Below are 21946 nucleotides of genomic sequence, written 5' to 3' on the forward strand. Positions count from 1 at the left end.
TATCAGTTAATTTACTACTTCCAGGTCACTTCTCACTCTCACCAAGCCACATTTTTCCAACAACAGAACAAGCTGTAGCTTAGAAATACAAAACACAGCCGGGCACGCTGGCTCATGGTGGCTAACACTTTGGGAGGCTGACGTGGGCAGCTTACTTGAGGTCAGGACATCAAGACCAGCCTGGCCAACATGGTGAAACCCTGTCTCTACTAAAAATAGAAAAATTAGCCAGGCGTTGTGGTGTGTGCCTGTAATTCCAGTTACCTGGGAGGCTGAGGCAGGAGAAACACTGGAACCTGGGAGGTGGAGGTTGTAGTGAGCAGAGATCGCACCACTGCACTCCAGACTGGGTGACAGAGTGAGGCGCTGTCTCAAAAAAAATAAAAATAAAATACAAAACACACACACAGACCAAATAGTTTCTCGTGGTAAAGGCAGAGAATAGGTTGTGTTGACTTGGCATACCTCACAGTTTGGGAAACCCTCTATCTAAAATAAAATACCCTCATGATTTAGGCAACTTCTGTTCATTGAAACTTGACTGCTTAATGGTTTTTTTCTTCTTAATTTTATAGAGGTCATTGAAAGCTGCAGTGAGTTTAAAACAAATGTTATCTGATTTGAAATTTTAGGAGGGGGTGCCTGAGGAGACTGATGACTTCGGGGAGTTTCGGATGAGGGTATCAGACCTGGTAAAGGACTTGATTTTCTTGATAGGGTCTATGGAGTGTTTTGCTCAGGTAAGCCTATTTGGAGATTGTTTCCAGTTTTACTGGTCACCTTAATTGTGTTCACTTCTGTGTCTTCTGTGAATGTTCCATCTTATTTCTTCAATCTTAGTGGCTGAATGAGATAATAGATATGCAAGTGCCTAGCACACTGCCTGGCATATAGTAGCTATGTTTATTTAACATTTTACAAGTCAGTTGCAGTTTATGGATGATTTGGTTATGGTTTACTCTCTATGCTTGCAATGATTGCTGTTCCACTTGTACAGCTGGAATAGAAGATCATAGATAAGCATTAAAGCCTCTAGGATACTTATAGGGAATCTGGACCTAGCCAGGAACAATAGGCAAGTGTTTCTACTTTAGTAATTACATACCAACTCCTGGTAACTCTTTTAGTTATTTGGCATTATCTTTGTCCACACTTATGGTTAGATTCCTGTGCAGTTTCATCCCAGAGGTGACTATGCTAGAGTAGAAGATTCATAGTCCAGAGGTTTTCCTGACAATCAGTGAGTAACATTTTACCTTATAAGGTTACAGTCATCGTCATTCCATATCACTTAACATTAGTATAATTTCAGGCAGTTTTCATATTGCTGGATTATACTCTAATGAGCTCTGAAATACTACTTTGGAAGCTTTATCATAGCAATACTGAAGTAACCTAAATTTTTTTTTTTTTTTTTTTGGTAATTCAGTCATTTGTTGTATATTTGGGAGTCATACAATCTAAAAAATGTTAATAACAGTATAACTGTTTTCATTATATTAAGCAAAGCATGCTTACTGACCCATCTGTGAAGAGCTGGGGATTCTTAGAAAGCCACTTAAATGAGATCCCTGGATCTTAGACAGATGACCTGTGCTCAGATTTCAGCTCTTCTCTCTTTAGCTCTATGGCTTTGAGAAATCCTTTGATCTTCTCAATCCTTTGACTTAATTTACAAATTTATGTAAATTATCAATGCTGTTCAAGATACAGTCTGTGGAACACCACCCCATGAGATGTTTTTTTGCCAAAAAAAGTTATATCATTAATTAAAATTAGGAAATGGTATAAATAGTATATTAAAGGCTCTATGAAGTTGTATAACAAGAGAGCTGTTTAATTTTGCCTTCCCTAGCAGTGTCTGTTATTTGACTGTAAAATATTAGTTAGTCACGTTCTGTAGGTGGATATAATCTGGGAAATTCTGGACCAGAACATCTCAGAGTATTCTGCTAGGTGTACCTTTTTTAAAAAAATTAATTCTGCTTGGATACAGTATTGTGATAGGTGCTTCTAAACAGCTGCTTTTTAGGAATTCAGTCAGTACTACCAGTGCTGATGCAGACAAGTAGTTAAAACAATAGAAATGTAAAGCCAATACATATATAGAGGATTTACATTGTATCTCTATTTTAAGTGTGTTTATGTATTTATCAGTTATTATCAGGACCAGGAAAAGACACTCATGTACAGTGTTTTGTTTTTCTCATAGTAGTCGTTTTCTGGGGGCAGATGATAATTTTGATAAACTCTTGGGAGTCTAAATGGGTTTATTTCAAATATTAAAATAGTTATTCCTAGTTAGTAATGATGTAAAAAAAATGAAAATAATATTCTCATCTGGCTTGAGAGATAATTAGATTTAGAAACAAGGAGCAGGATTTACTTTAACTGGATTTTTTGTTTTGTTTGTTTTGGCATTCTGTTTTCCTTTTAATGGATCCATAATCCACCTCTTCTTCTCTAGTTATATTCTACTCTGAAAGAAGGCAACCCACCCTGGGAGGTGACAGAAGCGGTTCTCTTTATCATGGCTGCTATAGCAAAGAGTGTTGATCCGTGAGTGTCTCATAAGTCTTTTGCTGGGAACTCTAAATATCAAGAGGAAGGAAAATTACACTATTTTTTTTCCTTATATGGTATATACCTGAGACTTTTCGAACTTCTTACTTCTGTTGTGCTGTCTAGTCTTCTGACTTCTAGAGTCTAGTCCAGGGTCGCCTGAATTGCTGATACCATGTTTTAACAACATTTCCTAGAGTTGAAATTATTTTATTCTTGATGCTAGGAATAGAATGCTGATTTATTTTTCCAACTGAGGCTCCCTTGTGAAAGTTGGTATGGTAAAGAATTTGTTAGACTGTTTAATTGTTGGTATTTGCTTAAAAGCAATTGAATAGACACTAATTTGGGTTTTCTGCTTTTGTGACCTTGGGTAAGTTATCCTTACAAAATTAATTACATTGTTTTGAGTTTCAGAGAGGCAAGGCCTAGGCACCTTTCCACCTGAAAGAGCCAGATCTAAAGGGCAGTTACCGTTTTTGTTATTGCCATTGAAAAATTTCAGATTAAATCCCAGCACTTTGGGAGGCCGAGGTGGGCGGATCACAAGGTCAGGAGATCGAGACCATGGTGAAACCCTGTCTCTACTAAAAATAGAAAAAATTAGCCGGGCGCAGGGGCGGGCGCCTGTAGTCCCAGCTACTCGGGAGGCTGAGGCAGGAGAATGGCGTGAACCCGGGAGGCGGAGCTTGCAGTGAGCCGAGATTGCGCCACTGCACTCCAGCCTGGGCGACAGAGCGAGACTCCGTCTCAAAAAAAAAAAAAAAAAAGAAAAATTTCAGATTATTCAAATTTTACTTCTAATTGCATAGAAATTCTATTTATGGTATGAAGCCCTAGAGACAGAATTTACTTTGTGCCATGAGTATATAAATCGATGTTAATATCTGCCACGCTGAATTGTGACGTGATACCTGCAGTCAAGCTCTATATTCAGTCTTGATTGGAGAGATGGTTAAGGCAGGTATTTATAAAAAGCACAGTGCTTCTTTCTTAGCTGCCTTTCAGGGCCTCGTCAATGGGATATTGTTTCTAATCCAGTAAATATTCAAGGAGGTTGAATAGATTTATTTTTCTCTATTAAGAAGTCCTGGTCCTTAATTATATACCACACTATTTACTCTTAAACCCATTTTGGTGTCATTTTGAACCTTCTGTGACAAGTCTGAAGCTTATTAAAATCATTAATATTCTAACTAATATGTCTTGGTTTGAAAAATGATGCCTAGATAGTCTTCATTAATTGATTTAGTGTCCCTAGGAAACATAAGGTATAAATGAGAGATTCGATATATTTTTTTGTTTATCTGCATTTCAAGCCAACTGCATGATTATAATTTTTTAGTGCATATAAAAGGACTTAATAGTCTAGCTTATCAGCAGAGGGTGGTCTTGCTCTAATCCAGGATATTATTTACATTTTAAACATCTTTCATTTCTGGATTAAGTTCTGCCACTTTGGGGGCATCCTCCACTCTACTCAAAAGCGTTTAGCCAGTATATTTTGTCGGGGGCAGAGGGAGAAGGAGAGGGAACAGATAAACTCATGGAGCTGTGGAAAGTGTTTGGTTAACTTTAGTTTTCCCTCATGTTCCAAATTGGGGCAACTTAATCTATTCCTGCAGCTTGTTTTCTTGTTCTTTCAGTTAGTGAGCTGGCTACCCATACTTACCTGTTCTTAAAGTTTCCAATATCCAGGTGTAGGAAATCTTTGGAGAATAACAACAAAGAGTGGTCTATCAGAATTATTCATTCATCTGTTTAGCCATTCAGCAATATTTATTGAGTGCCCACTATGTGCCAGGCACTGTTCTAGGTGCTGCAGCTATAGGATGAAATAAAATAGATTCTTTAAAAGAAGACATTCATCCACAGTAAATGTCTGCCTCTCCAGCTTGATGTGTCTTTAGACACTTTACTGGCGTTCAGAATATTAAGGAGCAGTATGCTTTTCCTGAAACAATATCTTTCATTTCTATCTTTTCCTCTTTTTTGAGGATTTGAAAATCTTCCATAACAAATACCAAGTACTTTTATTTTAATAGTTATTTAGAAAGAAGCTCTTTAGCAATGCTGTGTGTCATCACAGCCTGTTATTTGGCCAGAATATAACCTCTGAAATCAGTAACTGTGAGTACTTACCACCTATACTCAGGGAGAACAATCCAACACTTGTGGAAGTCCTAGAAGGAGTTGTCCGCCTCCCAGAGACTGTACATACGGCTGTGCGATACACCAGCATTGAATTGGTTGGAGAGATGAGTGAAGTCGTTGATCGAAATCCTCAGTTCCTTGGTATGTGTAATCTCTCTCGTCTGCCACTTCTTAACTTGTCATTTTTCTGATTTTTCTTCTCATCTCTTACTTTTGCTTGAGTTTTCCTTTCTGTTTTTTTAACACGAGAGTGTTTATAGAAACTGAGAGTAAACAATATGTTGTAAGTTAGTGCTTAGTTGATGTAACACTTATAATCTGATCTGGGAGAAAGACCTTTGAAAGATTAGATCTACAGATAGGGAAACACTGAACAGTTTGCTTCTAGTACTCTGTTTAAGCATGAACATTTCTGTCTCTGTTAGTCTTTGGCTTATGCTAATCAGACTCTCTTATAGTTTTAACATACTAGAAGCTACTAAAGGACCAAAGCAAAGGAGGTAATTTTTCACTTGTAATACATGCTTCATTTAAAAACCAAGAATTATTATTCCAAACTAAATAACTGCAAATTAAAATGAAGACTGTTGTATAGCCTCTGGCTGTCCTTTTTTTTTTTTTTTTTTTTAATTATTATTATTATACTTTAAGTTCTAGGGTACATGTGCATAACGTGCAGGTTTGTTACATATGTATACTTGTGCCATGTTGGTGTGCTGCACCCATCAACTCGTCAGCACCCATCAACTCATCATTTACATCAGGTATAACTCCCAATGCAATCCCTCCCCCCTACCCCCTCCCCATGATAGGCCCCGGTGTGTGATGTTCCCCTTCCCGAGTCCAAGTGATCTCATTGTTCAGTTCCCACCTATGAGTGAGAACATGCGGTGTTTGGTTTGGCTGTCCTTATTGACTTGAAAAAATAACTAAAGATCATAAGTAACAACTTTAGAATTGAAGGTAAAGTTGGAAATCATTTATTCTAACCTCATTTTACAGACAAGGAAACTGAGGCCCAAAGAGACGAAATAACTTATCCAGGGTAATATATATCAAGCCCTGACATTTAAGAGGGATACATTCTGAGAATTTTAGGAATGCCAAAATTTGTGATTAGTATTAAATCATTCAGGTTGATATGTTTCCTATGTATATCTTTATTATTGCCTTTTTACTTGATTTTATTTTACGTATCTGTTTTTAGTGACTGAAACACATGCTTAAAAGAGTGAATGTGTTCTTTGTTTCTATACATTGAGCTGCTTTCTAAGTTCAACGTACTGTTTCTTTTTGTTTGTTTTTGTTTCTTTTTTTGTTTTGAGACGGAGTCTTGCTGTGTTGCCTAGGCTGGAATGCAGTGGCCCGATCTTGGCTCGCTGCAACCTCCACCTCCCAGGTTCAAGTGATTCTCTTGCCTCAGCCTCCCAAGTAGCTGGGATTACAAGTGTGTGCCACCATGCCTGCTAATTTTTGTATTTTTAGTGGTGACAGGGTTTCACTATATTGACCAAGCTGATCTCAAACTCCTGACCACAAGTAATCTGCCCGCCTCAGCCTCCCAAAGTGCTAGGATTATAGGCGTGAGCCACCACACCTGGCCCAGCGTACTATTTCCAAGTGATTTCAAAATGACTGTTTTTTAGTTCTTAGATTTCTGCACTTTATCTGGCTCAACATTTGGCTTTCTTTTCTGAACCATTTTTCCACCAAGGAACAGTAGATTTGTTTGTTTGTTTTAATACTTCAGTTAATGTCCAGAAAGCAGCAAATCTAGGTTGACTTGCAGACTCTTATCAAAAGATTTATCATTCAGTGCCACCTTCCAGTATCTCATTCAGATTTGTGCCTCAGCAGTAGACAAATTGCTCTATGTTCATATTCCGAATAGTCAAAACTACAAATACCCAATTTGGGAGTCACAGAAGTCTACAGTATTAGAGTTGCTTGGGGTAGCTTCTAGATTCTAGGTCTTTTGATTCCTAGACTAAACAGAGTGAGGTTTTGGTTTTGTTTTTTTCTTTTTGGTAAAGGTAGGCAGATTGTGCTGAGTTTGGACATCGTATTGATCATTAGACTAGAAATGGACATAATGGTTTTAAATGGGCTTTAAGACATTATTCTTGGTCAGGCACAGTGGCTCATGCCTGTAATCCCAGCATTTTGGGAGGCTGAGGCGAGAGGATCATCTGAGTTCAGGAGTTCGAGACCAACCTGGCCAACAGGCGAAACCCTGTCTCTACTCAAAATACAAGAAAATTAGCCAGGCTTGGTGGCACATGCCTGTAATCCCAGCTAGTCAGGAGGCTGAGGCAGGGAGAATTGCTTGAACCCAGGAGCGGGAGGTTGCAGTGAGCCAAGACTGCGCCACTGCACTCCAGCCTGGGTGACTGAGCGAGACTCATCTCAAAAAAAAAAAGAAAAAAAATAGATGTTATTCTTTTGATTCTTTCCAATTTTTCACAGTTTCCTACAAGGTCAATATAAAGTACTCACAATGACCTTTAAAAATATATGGTTTTTTGCTCAGGCGTGGTGGCTTTCAGTGGTAATCCCAGCACTTTGGGAGACTGAGGCAGGCGAATCACTTGAGGCCAGGAGTTTGAGACCAGCCTGGCCAACGTGGTGAAACAATCATCTCTACTAAAAATACAAAAATTAACCGGGCTTGACGCATGCCTGTAGTCCCAGCTACTCAGGAGGCTGAGGCAGGATAATTGCTTGAACCCGCGAGATGGAGGTTGCAGTGAGCTGAGATCGCGTCACTGTACTCCAGCCTGTGGGACAGACTGAGGCTCTGTCCCCAAAAATAATATATGGCTTTTCTAAGGTTTTTTTCCCCTATAGAAAAACATTCTGATTTTTTATAAAAGAAGGTAAAAAGATGAGTAGAATTAGCTCTATAGAAATTCAACTTTATAATAAACTTTCTTGGAACACTTATATTTGGCAAAATTAAAACATAGTGAATTAATTCATCTAGAAGTGCTAAAGATTCATCTGCCTATTTTTAAGGCCTTTTGTAACTAGAAAGAAGCAAGTATAAAAGTTTCAGCTTTAGACAGCTATCCTTGTCCTGATTCGTATAGACTGTTTTACCAAGTAATTCATCTCTCGGTATAATTGTAACTCCCTGAGCTTTGCATTCTTTCTTACATCACCATATTCTTAATACCTGGATTGCCATATATGCTCTTAAGTCAGTGGTTTACAAACTGCTCTGTGAATCCCTGGGAGTTATGTTGACTGCCATGAGGGAAGAAATGGAAGACGAAATAGCTGGGGCTCAGGGCCTGTTGATAATATGTAAGTGAGATCAGCTCCATTTTTATGTGTTTTATTTATTGTGGTTCTGAACACATTTCACTTTTTAAAAGGGTTCTTTTGCTTTGAAAAAAGAAAAGCAAGTATACCTCTGTTCTAACAAACTAGAAGTTTTCCTTTAGTTTCAGATATATAATCTCTACTTGGCTTTTCTTCTTAGACCCTGTGTTGGGCTATTTGATGAAAGGCCTGTGTGAAAAGCCCCTGGCTTCTGCTGCAGCCAAAGCCATTCATAACATTTGCTCTGTCTGCCGAGATCACATGGCTCAGCACTTTAATGGACTCCTGGAGATTGCCCGTTCCCTTGATTCCTTCCTGTTGTCTCCAGAAGCTGCTGTGGGCTTGCTAAAAGGTATTTACTTGATGTTAACCACTAATAGTCACCTCAAAGCCACTACTTGGGGTAATCTTACATCTGTCATATTCCAATTTTTTCAGTTGCAATGGGCTTAGTGATAAGAATTTATGAGATGGGGAAGGTGGCTTTTCCACTAGAGGGGATAGTGTTGACTATATGTACATGCATTCTTTTCTTGGACTATCTTAAGGCAATATGATTAATTAATACTACTTGTAGTATGTATAGCACAGACCTAGATTTGGGTAGAGACAACATATTCAAACTAAACATGGCTGCTTTTTAAGTTGGAAGAATAAAAAGGGAGACCAAAGAGGCATTGCCATACCAAAGAGGTAAGTGGGAGTTGAAAGGTAGTATACATGGATCAGTGCCATGAGTAGAAGTCAGGGGTGCTGGTCTCTTAGCAGCCTTTAACCATTACTGATCAGCTCAGTGATTCTCTATCCAGAGCAGCCATTGTGATAAGGCTCAGACTTAATAGAAGAAATAGAGCTATTAAGGCTAGGGGAAAAGACTTAGACCAGCCTTTAAGCATGGTGGCTATTTTTAAATATTTGGAAGATGGTCTTATAAAAGAAGGATCATATTTATTTTATGAGTAGTCACTTGTCAGCCATTTATACGGAAGCATATACTGGCTCTAGGAAGAAAACACTTTCTAACCATACTTTCCGAACACAGATTGGAGTGCCTTGTAAGGTAATGAAATTCTTTTTTTGAGACGGAGTCTTGCTCTGTCACCCAGGCTGGAGTGCAGTGGCCGGATCTCAGCTCACTGCAAGCTCCGCCTCCCGGGTTTACGCCATTCTCCTGCCTCAGCCTCCCGAGTAGCTGGGACTACAGGCGCCCGCCACCTCGCCCGGCTATTTTTTTGTATTTTTTAGTAGAGACGGGGTTTCACCGTGTTAGCCGGGATCGTCTCTGGATCTCCTGACCTCGTGATCCGCCCATCTCGGCCTCCCAAAGTGCTGGGATTACAGGCTTGAGCCACCGCGCCCGGCCGAAATTCTTATCACTGGTAAATTAGAGAGGATTGAGGTATATTAAAGGATTGGGTAAAATAACCTGTGTAGTATCTTCTAAGCCTCTGTGACTTGTTAAACAATTAGCCTTGGCAAGATTAGATGGCCTTATTTGTGAATTCTGTCCTTTGTCATTCATATGACCAGATTCCTTACCAGCTAGTGTGACTGTGCTTTTTTATATCAGATTTTCTTTTTGTGCCTTGGGTTTTTGTTGTTTCCCTTCATAGGCACAGGTAAATCAGAGTCAAATATTCTTGTCATTTTCTAGTGGAATTTAACCTTGATATTGAAGTGATGTCTTACCTATAGTGCAACGTGGCCTCCCAAATTTCAGTGGTATCTAATAGATGTAGAAAATGGTTTTCAATTTTATTTATTTATTTATTTATTTATTTTAGAGACAGGGTCTTCCTTGTTGCCAGGCTGGGATGCAGTAGCAGATCATAGCTCACTATAACTTTGAACCCCTAGACTCAAGTGATCCTCCTGTCTCAGCTTCCCAAGTGGCAAGGACTACAGGTGCACACCACTATGCTCAGCTAATCTTTTAAATTTTTAATAGAGACAGGGTCTTGCTATATAGCCCAGGCTGGTCTTGAACTCCTGGCTTCAAGTGATCCTCCTGCCTTGACCCCACAAAGTGCTGAGATACCAGGCATGAGCCACCATGCCTGGCAACTTTTTAAAGTAACATACTTTTCTATAGGAATTAATTAAAAGGAAAATCATGCTGAAATTAGGCTTTTCCCTCCTAGTTTTAAAGAAAAGTCGTGGAGCTTGCAGTGAGCCTGATCATGCCACTGCACTCCAGCCTGGGCAACAGAGCAAGACTCCATCTCAAAAAAAAAAAAAAAAGAAAGTCTAACTCATTTATGGCTTATAGAAGGCCAGGAAGATTCACTCTGGTTTTTTTATTCAAATTTGAAGGTAGAGGGATAAATTACTGTTCTGTTGAATGAAACTTAGGGGAAAAAAAAAATTATATTCAAGGTGTCTCTTGACCTAGAAGGGACCTAGGCTACAATATGTAATCCTTTGGATTTGGGGAAGGTGTTTCAGCAGTTGGTTGGGATAGAATGGGGATTGCAGCAAGAGGGAGGCTGAGTGGGAAGGGTCTGGACCTTCTGTCTCCACTTGAACCTAACTGCCTCTGTTGATTTTTGTTTTAGGTAGTTCTAAGTCAAGATTTATTTAGGAGGGAAAAAGAAGGGGGCAGGAGGCTTTTGTAACTTTTTTTTTTTAAAAAAAGAAAGGCAAATTTAACTGTTACTTCGCTGTTCAAGTCACTTATTTCATAAAGAAACTGAAGCCCAGAGAAAATGTCTCTTACAACCTCACAGAGAGTGTTATGGTGTAAGAGTGAAATCTCTAATTTCAGCCCATTCTTCTAAAAGCATTATGTCAGAATTTCTCTTATGATAAGAATTGCCGGAAGTACTTATCAAAAATAAAGACTCTCTTTGACCCACTAAATCAGCATCTCTGGGAAGTCTGAGAAATATTACACTGTGGTTATACATTTTAAAATAGCTTTGCCCTTGGCTTTGTGAAGGAGATTTTAAAAGTCTTTGACAAATATTAACTTCAGTTGTAAGTGTTAGTCAGTCTTAGCCTTCTGAGCCAAATAAAGAAAAAACAACTGTAAATAACAAAGTGTTATAATTTTAAAAAACAATGCTGATCTTTTTAAAAGAATGGAACCAAACCAGTTCGCTTTTTCTGTTCATTGATATGATGTAGACCGGTTGAGTTACCTCAATTCAGCGTTTATTTTTCATTTGTATCTTCCTTTGTTTTTCAGGGACGGCACTTGTCCTAGCCCGATTACCTTTGGATAAGATTACTGAATGTCTTAGTGAACTATGTTCTGTTCAGGTTATGGCATTGAAAAAGGTAAGTCCAGTTAAGGAAGGTGTGAAACAAATATAAGGTGTTTACATGTTAAAAATGAAAAGACAAAATTACTTATTTACAGATCTTTTATCTATCTAGAAAACCCAAGAAAATGCACTAAGAATTTATTAAAATTAATAATGCTATCAAAGTAACTGCATACAAGAAATAAGTATTTCAGAATTAATAGATTCTCACTATATCAGTGTTAACGCAAAAACTAAATTTTATAAAATGTTTTAAAGAGGTTTGTCCTGAGCCAGTATGAGTGACCACAGCCCAGGAAAACCCAGTCTTGAGGAGTTCTGGGAAAGTGTGCTTGAGGTGGTGGGATTGTGGTTTGGTTTTATGTATTTCAGGGATGCAGGAGTTACAGGCAAATACATAAATCAAAATACGGAAGGTATACATTGGTTTGGTCTAAAAAGATGGGCTGTCTTGAAGTGGGGGCTTACAAGTCATAAGTGGATTCAGAGATTCTTTAATCTGCAGTTGGTTAAAGGAACAAAAAGCTTGGGGCTAGCAGAAAGGAATGTTTAAGTTAAGGGTGCTGTGTCAGAGTCAACTATAACTTTGACAGTTTAATAAGATTGATGGGCTATAGATGTGACTTAACTCTTGCCTTGTGTGGCCTCAGATCTTGTTTGTAATTTACTGTCTTATTGCCACAAGGAGTCTTTGATCAGCCGGGCGTGGTGGCTCATGCCTGTAATCCCAGCACTTTGGAGGCCGAGGCAGGTGGATCATTTGAGGTCAGGAGTTGAAGATAAGCCTGACCAACATGCTGAAACCCTGGTCTCTACTAAAAATACAAAAAATTAGCCAGGTGTGGTAATGCACACTTGTAATCTCAGCTACTTGGGAGGCTGAGGCAGGAGAATCTCTTGAACCTGGGAAGTGGAAGTTGCAGTGAACCGAAATCGTGCCATTGTACTCCAACCTGGGTGGCAGAGCAAGAATCCATCTCAAATAAAAAAGGTCTTTGATCAGTCTTATGATCTCCATTTAACATTAATGCTGGCCACTTGTTCCTAAACTCCAAAAGATAGGGAGTATAACAAAAACCTATCTGACCTCCCGTCCCATCATGGCTGAGAGCTCCATTTTTAAGGTTTCTCTGGAGTCCCCATGGTAACAGGAAGGGCCTGTTCGGTTGGTGGGAGACTTAGGATTTTATTTTTAGTTTACACTGGTAATCATCAGTTAGAAAATGTAATGGGAAAAGAATTCATTCAAGTTAGCAATCAACGTCAGAACCTACCATGTTTCCTTAAAAGATATTTTAAAGATGTCAACTCTTCTCCAGTTATAGTTATAGTACAACAATTGTAGGCATACCAGTGGGATTTTTAGAACTCGATAAAATAATTCTGTAGTTCATCTCTGATGATTTACTTATGGGAATATCTAAGAAATTTTAGGAAAGAAGAGTAAGAGACAATTCGCTTAAAATATATTATAAAGCTATAATAATTGTAAAGCTTTATAATATAAAGCTAAATATATAATCTTTTACGTACTGTGTAACATAACATATATACAATCTATTATATAATTATATAATATATATAATAATAAGTAAAGCAAATGAGAAAAAAATCAAATGATACTATTTTCTATTTCTCAGTAATCAGACAGTAAAATGTAGTAATATGTAGTCTTGGCCAGGATGCAATAAGATGGAGGAAAGTGGTTTGACAGTTTAAATTAAAATTTGCACCATTTGAGTAACTTTTAGGACTTTATATACTTTTAGGGCTTTATTATAAGGAAATAGAGATTGAGACAAAAGTTGATGTATGTTGCAGTGTTGGCTATACATTTGTACATGTGACAATTGGGTGTTAATGTCCTTTTGTCTCTTCAGCTGTTGTCTCAAGAGCCCAGCAATGGCATATCCTCAGATCCCACAGTGTTCTTAGATCGCCTTGCAGTGATATTTAGGTAAGAAGGGAGACACTGGATGCCTTACTTGGGTTAAAGGCTCAAATGAAACCATTGTGTATTGAAGTAAGCAAGTATTTTTTTCTCATACTTCCAAGTATCTCCCTGTGGTTTGGAGACTAATTAAACCAGCTGTTACCTGAAGTTCTGGGGCAAAGACAAATTCTAAGAATTCATTCCTGGTAGATCTTTATGTTAAAATACTCTTTAAAAGTGGATGGCTGGGCGCGATGGCTCATACCTGTAATCCCAGCACTTGGGAGGCCAAAGCAGACAGATTGCTTGAGCCTAGGAGTTCGAGACCAGCCTGGGCAGCATGGCAAAATCCTGTCTCTACCAAAAATATAAAAAATTAGCTGGGTATGGTGGCATGGGCCTGTGGTCCCAGCTACTTGGGAGGCTGAGGTGGGAGGATCACTTGAGCCTGGGAAGCAGAGGTCGCAGTGAGCTGAGATTGTGCCACTGCACTGCAGCCTGGATGACAGAGTGAGAACCCCATCTCAAAAAAAAAGGAAAAAAAAAAAAGACTCTCTAAAAATGGAATTATTTTGGTCTCCAGTTCTGTGGACACCAAAAGACCAAACTTTCACATATATCATCATTCCACATGCATCAGAATCACCTGGGCTTATCAAAACACAGATTGCTAGTTCCCATCCCCTCAGTGTCTGATTCATTGGATCATGGGTAGGACCTGAAAATTTGCATTTCTGATAATTCCCAGGTGATACTGATGATTCTGCTTGCTATTCCAGAGACCATACTTTGAGAACATCTCTCTATATAGTGTATGGGTACAAAAATATAATGAAGTTTCTTCAGTGATCAGGGGAAATTAATGCATCTTTGAAGTCAAGAGGAGGAGCCTAATGATTAAAAAGGCATTTGAGTGACAGTTTTCAAAGGGTGATTCTTACTGAGTAACATAATTTATAATTTGTGGGATCAGTGTATAACTGGAATGTTATAGTAATCGTTGCATAGAAGCCTATGTGGGATAAATATTTAAAAAGGTAATGTGTTACTAGTTATTGTCAACAGATACCTTTCTCTGAGTTGGTGCAATGTTTTCCTTTTATAATTAGGAGAGCCTTATTAACATGCCATTCTGAGAACCTATTAACAGTAACCCTTATTTCACAGTAAGTGAAAGAAAATCTGTAATAGTTGTAAATACTTGAATTAAAGTTAAATTTTTATCAAAGTTGCTGTTGGGCTTTTTAAAACTAAAGGGTAGCTTTCCTTTAAAGTAATTGGTAGTTAATTATGTATTTGTTTGTTTGTTTCCTTCTTTTCTTCAAATTAGTGGGCTCTCGAATTAGAGGAGTTGTATTTGGCTGATTGTGGATAGTACATTGGATTCAGACTAGAACTGCAGCATCTTTGGACTACAGTTCCTATAGCTTTTAGTCCTTTAATGCAAGGAATGAAGCAATACTTGGTTTCTAGTAGTGGATTTAGACAACTTGTGTGTATTTTTTTGTTAATTTGAAAGAAACTACATATTCAGGTTTTTGGGTTTTTGTTTGTTTGTTTGTTTGTTTTGAGATGGAGTTTTACTTCATCCACTTCTTGTCCAGGTCGGAGTACAATGGTGTGATCTCAGCTCACTGCAACCACCGCCTCCCAGGTTCAAGCGATTCTCCTGCCTCAGCCTCCCAAGTAGCGCCACCAGCAGCCTCCCAAGTGTCTGGGATTACAGGCATGCGCCACCACGCCCAGCTAGTTTTTGTATTTTTAGTAGACAGGGTTTTACCATGTTGGTCAGGCTGGTCTTAAACTCCTGGACTCAGGTGATCCACCCGCTTCGGCCTCCCAAAGTGCTGGGATTACAGGCGTGAGCCACCACACCCAGCCCATATTTGGGTTTATAAGGGGGAAAAAATGGAAAAGATAGCTGTAGCGCCTCACAGCCCATGTATCCAAAGTTGGGTTGAATTTGCATGTTCTATTGGAAGTGACTTAAAGATGGCCAAAAAATGATAGGATGATTTAAAATATGTGCTTATAAGGGTGATGTAAGTAAATGACTTTATCATCTGGTTTTCTTTATTTGGTGAAAATGATACTAAGTAAGCAAGCAGGGATCAGGGCTCTGGGTCCTCAGTGAAATTGGTCTTCATTCACTATTTTGGGCTGTTGTCTTTTCCCAGGCATACCAATCCCATTGTGGAAAATGGACAGACTCATCCGTGCCAGAAAGTCATACAGGAAGTAAGTGCTAATGGATGCTTGTGGAATCAAGGCTTGCTTCTTTTTTCCTTACAGGGCTTTGGGTAACTCACCTGAGGAGATACTGTGTTCCAAGTTCATAGGGAGATTCAGTTTGTTGATATTTGTTTCAATGAAATGAGGGACAGAGCCATCCAAATATCTTTTATTTTAGATTTGATAACAAAACAGGCTACAAGGGAATGCATTGAAAGGCCAGAGAAGTGGTAGAAAGAGATCCACTGTGTAACTCATAGAGTTGCTGGGAGGCCTGATCAGTACCAGCAGAATATTTTTGACAAAGCTGGTGACTTCAGTTTCCTCAGTGATGACATATTTCCCCTCTACTTTTTTCACTGAAGGTTATGTGAGGATCAAAAGTCATGTTTTAAGAATTGCTTTTGAGACTTCAGAGGACAAATGACATCAACACTAAATATTTTTAAGTGTCCAGTGGTCTCAGATGATGCCATTTCCTTAACTCTAGTCCTTTTGTTCAAATTCTTCCACCTTCCAGGAACTGTCTTTAAACATCTCTTCCTGTATAGCTCATACTCATTCTTTTCATCGCCTTTCAGGAAGTCTGAAGTTTAGAAATTGTGTATCTCTGCCTTTTAGCAAAGTTAGACATGCTCTTCTTCCAGTTCTAAAGAGGCACTGTTTTCTCTTGTTGAGTGGTAGGGTTTTGTGGTGGGTAGTCTATTGAACCTGTGCATGCTGGCCATGTGTGTTCCTATACAGAAAGTTTTGTCCCAGTTATTTAAAAGCTAAATGAGGTGTTACCAACTTAGCAGTTTTTCAGGTCCTAGTTGTTGATAATTTTCTTTTTTGTGCTCTTTTACTTTTGACCCAGATATGGCCAGTTTTATCCGAGACTCTAAATAAGCACCGGGCTGATAATCGGATTGTAGAGCGTTGTTGCAGGTGCCTGCGCTTTGCTGTTCGCTGTGTAGGCAAAGGATCTGCAGCACTGCTGCAGCCACTAGTCACACAGGTAAAGTTATCTGGGGCGGGTGGGGGGCGGTGGTGAGGGACATGTTCCATGTACAGGATTTGAAATAGGCTAGGCATGGTGGCTCACATTTGTAATCCCAGCACTTTGGGAGGGCTGTGCAGGTGGATCACCTGAGGTCAGGGGTTCAAGACCAGCCTGGCCAACATGGTGAAACCCTGTCTCTACTAAAAATACAAAAATTAGCCAGGCATGGTGGCGCACACCTGTAATCCTTAGCTACTCGGGAGGCTAAGGCAGGAGAATTGCTTGTCTCCCAGCCTGGGTGACAGAGCAAGACTCCATCTCAAAAAAAGAATTTGAAATAGGAGCCTTTAGGACAAAAACTTTGCTGAAGAAATGAAACACTTTTGTATTTATGAACAAACTAAAAAAAAACTTGAAAGAGATTAATGCCTGTGATAGGTACATTGTCTATAAGGGAAACAGCCTAAAAGCTCTTCTGTATAGTAGCTATAGCAGTATTCTAAGTAGAAACACAGCCCAGTGTGAAATTCTGTGAAGCAAATGACTCGTGCTCAGTCCTTGTATACTAATGGCAAGCATTTTTATATTGAGATCCTTGGGAAAAAAATGTATCAAGTTTCTTTGCTGTTTCTTGGCCCAAAGGGATTTTCTTCAATCTTGGCCACAGTTAGTTGTCCACAGAAGTCTCTTATTTGTCAAAAAATTTGACTCTTTTAGTCATTAAGATTGATATGTAATTATGATGGTATGACTCACTAAATGATGTTCTCTAAAATCATATTCTCGTCTAGAACTATATGAGGTGCCTATGCTTAAGTCACTAAGTCATTTATGTTGATGTTAACCTTAGAGCAGGGCCAGGATGCCAGTGCCTAGGACACAAGATTTAGGGATGCAACGCAAAGTGCCAGTCCTGTATTTGCAGGACTCTGAGGTGTGTTCTGAAGTTTTGTACCCATGCTGTGAGGAAAATAGTCACAGAGCTCCAGGCTAGAGCCCTACCCCGCCCAACCTGAAGTGACCATGCTCCACCTAGGGAGGGCACCTAGGGTGCAGATTTTAAGGAGATCTTGGCCTTAAGAGTGAGTTCCCCCTTAAATTCTGCATCATAGGTGCCCTCAACCACAGGCACAGGCATGCTGGTGCAGTGGTGGTACTTGGATAACCTTGCCTCTCTAAATTGTAGATTTGATTAAAGGTTGTACAGGTAAATATTTCAACAGAATTTTGATTTTTAGTGATTTTCTCTACTTTCACTTTATGCTGAGCACCGTAATGTATGTTTGCATTTAGGCAATTGCTACCTCTGGTCAAGTGTCCCCTTCAGTGCAATATATTCTGGGTCTACCACAACTTGATAGAATGCCCCTTTGCTATTAGAGGATACCCTCATGATTTTGATACTGTTTTTTAATTCCTGCCAGTTATATATGACCAACTCATATATAACTCATATATAACCAACTCATATATAACTCATATATGACCAACAGTTATATATGACCAATAGAGTAGGTGGCACTATTATATAGGAAGTGTGTTCTAGAGTCAGTACATGTGACAAAAATGAAAATTATCCTTAAAAAAAAAATCCGTTAACTCAGGAGCCAGCAATCTACAGTCAGTGGCCTTGCCACATATTTTTTTTTTTAATGTTTTACTGAGCTATAGCCATAATTAAGTATTATCTATTGGTCATTTTTGTGCTACACTGGCAAACTTGAGTGGGCAGAAGACTGAATGGTGGACAAGATCTGTACTTTTTACAAAGTAGCCCTTTAAGAAAATGTTTGGCAATCCTTGACTTAATCATTCCTTAGTAGAGCATATAATTTTGAGTTTACATCATGGAATGGATTCATAGCTCCTATCTCATGCTCATTCCATGGCATAGGCCAATAGAAGAATTAGTTACTGTATCCTTTCAGTCCCCACCAAGTTCATAGAGTTGAATTTATGTAATAAGATCAATACATATGTACTGTGGTGGCGTTTTAAATAGGTGAGTGTACAATTGCTTCTTAATTCTGGGAGGATAGTGGAGTAAAAATTCTAAACAAATTATTTAAGCGCATATTGTGGCCGGGCATGGTGGTACGCACCGATAGTCTCAGCTGCTCGGGAGGCTGAGGTGGGAGGATCCCTTGAGCCTGGTAGTTTGAGGCCACAGTGAGCCAAGATCTCACCACTGCACTCCAGCCTGGGCAACAGAGCGAAACCCTGTCTCTTAAAAATAATAGTAATAATAATAATGTGCATATTGTACTCAAATTTTTTTCTGCTGAAATCCAAATAGCTTCATAGAAAACGCTATTTTTTACTTAAAAGATAAAATAGGTTTAGGAGCAACTCAAAATTTAAACAATGCTTTCACTGTCTTCTCCAAGATGAAAGTGTTTGATATTGTTTTCCCAACTATGGCTATATATACTATTTAAAAATATGATTTATCTACAGTGCAAATGAGAGCAACCTTTACGTACTGGATGAAATATTCTGTGCTGGGGTTTTGCAAATAATCCATGAGCTCCCTGATAGCTTCCAGCTTTAAGTATTAGACAACTCTTACACAGCATTGTCTTGGGAAGATGAAAGCTCAAAGGGTTGGAAGAATAGAGAACCTGAAAATCATTGAGATATTGAGCCCTTTGTTTCAAAAAATAGTGCTAACAAGCTTTACTGTGTTGCCTTAAAGAGAAGAAGTCAATCTATCTCTGAATTTCTTCCTGGAGACAGCTTCATAAGTTGGTAGTTTTTGAAGGGCGAAGCATTGAACTAATTGTTTTTTCCCTCAACAGATGGTGAATGTGTACCACGTACATCAGCATTCCTGCTTCCTGTACCTTGGCAGTATCCTCGTGGATGAATATGGCATGGAAGAAGGCTGTCGGCAGGGACTACTAGACATGCTCCAGGTATCTTTTCCATGAGGAATATAGATGCATCAGGCCTAGAGGGTCTGAAGGCCTACCAGCGTATTCTTTACCATGTCTTTAATTCTGTTGCTTCTTTATGTTTTCTCGCAGGCATGTTGATTTCCTAGTAACAGGGAGGTAGAAGCTTCCTAGTTGTTCTCTGAACAGGCCTGTTTGAGAGAATGAGAGACTGACCACATGAGTGTAATGATTATTACAGATGTTACTGCCTGGTTTATGCTCTTCCAGAGATAGGGTGTTTGGAAGGGGGGAGGAGGTGAGCAAAATGAATCTCTAAGCTCAAGCATTATTGTATTTTTAACTTCTTGCCTGGAACAGCCAACTGACTAGTTTTCTTAGCAGCAGGGAGGGTTTTAGAGTTAATAATAGCATTGGAAACAGCTCCTCAGATACTGCTTTTCCTTCCCTTCCAGCCACAGAGGGGGAATATTGAGTTTAAGAATGCTATTTCTTTTCCCAAGATGTCTTTTCATTTAAAATTGATATTTCATAATTATTATAAAAATTTCCACTCCCTCAGTGGACTAAACCATATCTAGTACCTAAATAGAGTCTGCTTTCAGAAATTTCTAAAACTTTGAGATGACATCTGTTGAGTTTTATCAACTAAAATCTGTATCCTCAACCCTTTCTTAAATGTGGACTTCATAGGTGAAAACTGTTTATGTCAACTGGGAAGGATTTATGTCTTTCTTTTCCTGATCAGATTCTCATTACAGTCTTTTTCTTCTCCCAACTGTGCTTTTCTTCTTTGTTCCTTTTGTACTTATTGTAATATTTGGCAAGTCTGAATGCTGTGGCATTTCTGAAAAAGGATTTCTTTTAAAATCAGTGTTCTGTTTTAGGCACTGTGCATCCCCACCTTTCAGCTCCTAGAACAGCAGAATGGTCTCCAGAATCACCCTGACACTGTAGATGACCTGTTCCGGCTAGCTACCAGGTAAATCCTTCTGAAGAGCCCATTTCTTAATTGCTCATCCTGTCACTGCTTAGTCTTGCCATCTGACCCTTGGTTGTTTTATTGTAAAATGAAGTCACTGGAGTAAGTAGATTAATGATTCATAACCCAAAGGTAAATTGCAAGCTGATATATCCCCAGCAATGACGCAGAGAATGGCAGGAAGCAAGGGATAAAGCAGCTGAGTTCCTGCCAGGAAGGAGGGCACACACACAAGACAATGCAGTGTGCCTGGCAAAACACTTGACTAGATCATTTCTACAGTCCTCTGTAGTTTTTGACTGTTTGTGCTGTTGTGATTTCATGTTTCACCTCAGCCTTCTCTTTGAGAAGCTTAGCGTCCTTTAGATATAATCAGTTTCAGAATAAAGAATGTCTAGGATTTTAAGATGCCTTAGCACCTGCCTTATACTGTATTTCTCAGCTCTACCCACAGCCTACTTTATCAAGTTTGATAATATGATTGCCAAACTTCTGATTGAATTCCTTAGTCCCTAACTAAGGAATTTGAACCAAACCTGTTACCATATCAGCATTTTAAAAAAAAAAAAAAAAAGAAAAATCATTATTTTCAAAACAACAAAAGCCCAACTGTTATTTCATTTACAAATGCTAAATAATATTGACTTGATTGTTTCATCTTAGGATTGATTTTTTTTTTTTCTTTTTTCTTTTTTGAGATGGAGTCTTGCTCTGTTGCCCAGGCTGGAGTGCAATGACATGATCTCGGCTCACTGCAACCTCTGCCTCCTGGGTTCAGGTGATTCTCCTGCCTCAACCTCCTGAGTAGTTGGGATTACAGGGGCCCACCACCATGCCCAGCTAATTTTTGTATTTTTAGTAGAGACGGGGCTTTGCTATGTTGGTCAGGCTGGTCTCAAACTCCAGACCTCAGGTGATCCGCCCACCTCGGCCTCCCAAAGTGCTGGGATTACAGGCATGAGCCACCATAACCGGCAGGATTGAATATTGAACACTTTTTTTGTTAGTTTTTGGATAGGTTAGAAAAACTGTTTTTTTCTCTTTTTAGTTGATAGAATTGTTGGATGGGCTGTCACCCTCTGTTTTCTTAGGGTATGCATTCCTTGGAAAACTAGTCCCTAGAAATGTTCTTTGTACAAATGATGAAACAAGTTTGGAATATACTGTATCTTTTTTTGAAGAGATTCTCCCTGTATATTAAAGGAACTTGGAAACCCGATAGTAGTTTAAAACAAAAAATAAACAAGCAAAACCACTTTAAAAATCCAGCAGCATTTCCCAAGCTTACTTAACACACAACGTTTTCTTTGAGAGATTCCTGTTGACATCCTGGGAACTGGAATTCTGTGAACTTTAGTTTGGGAAATGCTGTTCTAGCATCTTTAGGACTTTTTAACCTAGGAGAGTTTCTACTTGTAAGTCCTTTTGACTGGTCTTTCTTGATTTATAAAATCTTAGTTGGAAATTAGGTGTGGTGACATGTCTTTTAATATACTAATCTAAGATGTGGTCTCTTTTTTTTTTTTAAGAGCAACTTTAGGTTCACTGCAAATTTGAGTGAAAAGTTACTCCCATATACCCCTCCCTCCTAACACATACAGCTTTCCCCTCTATTAG

The 21946-nt window shown here is 38.9% G+C and overlaps 1 protein-coding gene across 3 annotated transcripts in view; it reads left to right on the plus strand.

Moving 5' to 3' along the window:
• The window catches only part of LOC105471413 (transportin 3), a 101160-nt gene that overhangs the window by 60919 nt on the left and 18295 nt on the right, over nucleotides 1–21946 (plus strand). For all 3 annotated transcript variants that reach the window (XM_011723909.2, XM_011723908.3, XM_011723910.2), the window contains 10 exons: nucleotides 633–740; nucleotides 2468–2559; nucleotides 4718–4857; nucleotides 8201–8392; nucleotides 11228–11319; nucleotides 13187–13263; nucleotides 15417–15477; nucleotides 16328–16468; nucleotides 19252–19368; nucleotides 20235–20329. In XM_011723909.2, coding sequence (XP_011722211.1) covers nucleotides 633–740; nucleotides 2468–2559; nucleotides 4718–4857; nucleotides 8201–8392; nucleotides 11228–11319; nucleotides 13187–13263; nucleotides 15417–15477; nucleotides 16328–16468; nucleotides 19252–19368; nucleotides 20235–20329 — 1115 coding nt within the window. The remainder of the gene's footprint in view (nucleotides 1–632; nucleotides 741–2467; nucleotides 2560–4717; nucleotides 4858–8200; nucleotides 8393–11227; nucleotides 11320–13186; nucleotides 13264–15416; nucleotides 15478–16327; nucleotides 16469–19251; nucleotides 19369–20234; nucleotides 20330–21946) is intronic.

This window comes from Macaca nemestrina, chromosome 4 (genome assembly GCF_043159975.1).
Source record: "Macaca nemestrina isolate mMacNem1 chromosome 4, mMacNem.hap1, whole genome shotgun sequence".
Classification (NCBI taxonomy): Eukaryota; Metazoa; Chordata; class Mammalia; order Primates; family Cercopithecidae; genus Macaca; species Macaca nemestrina.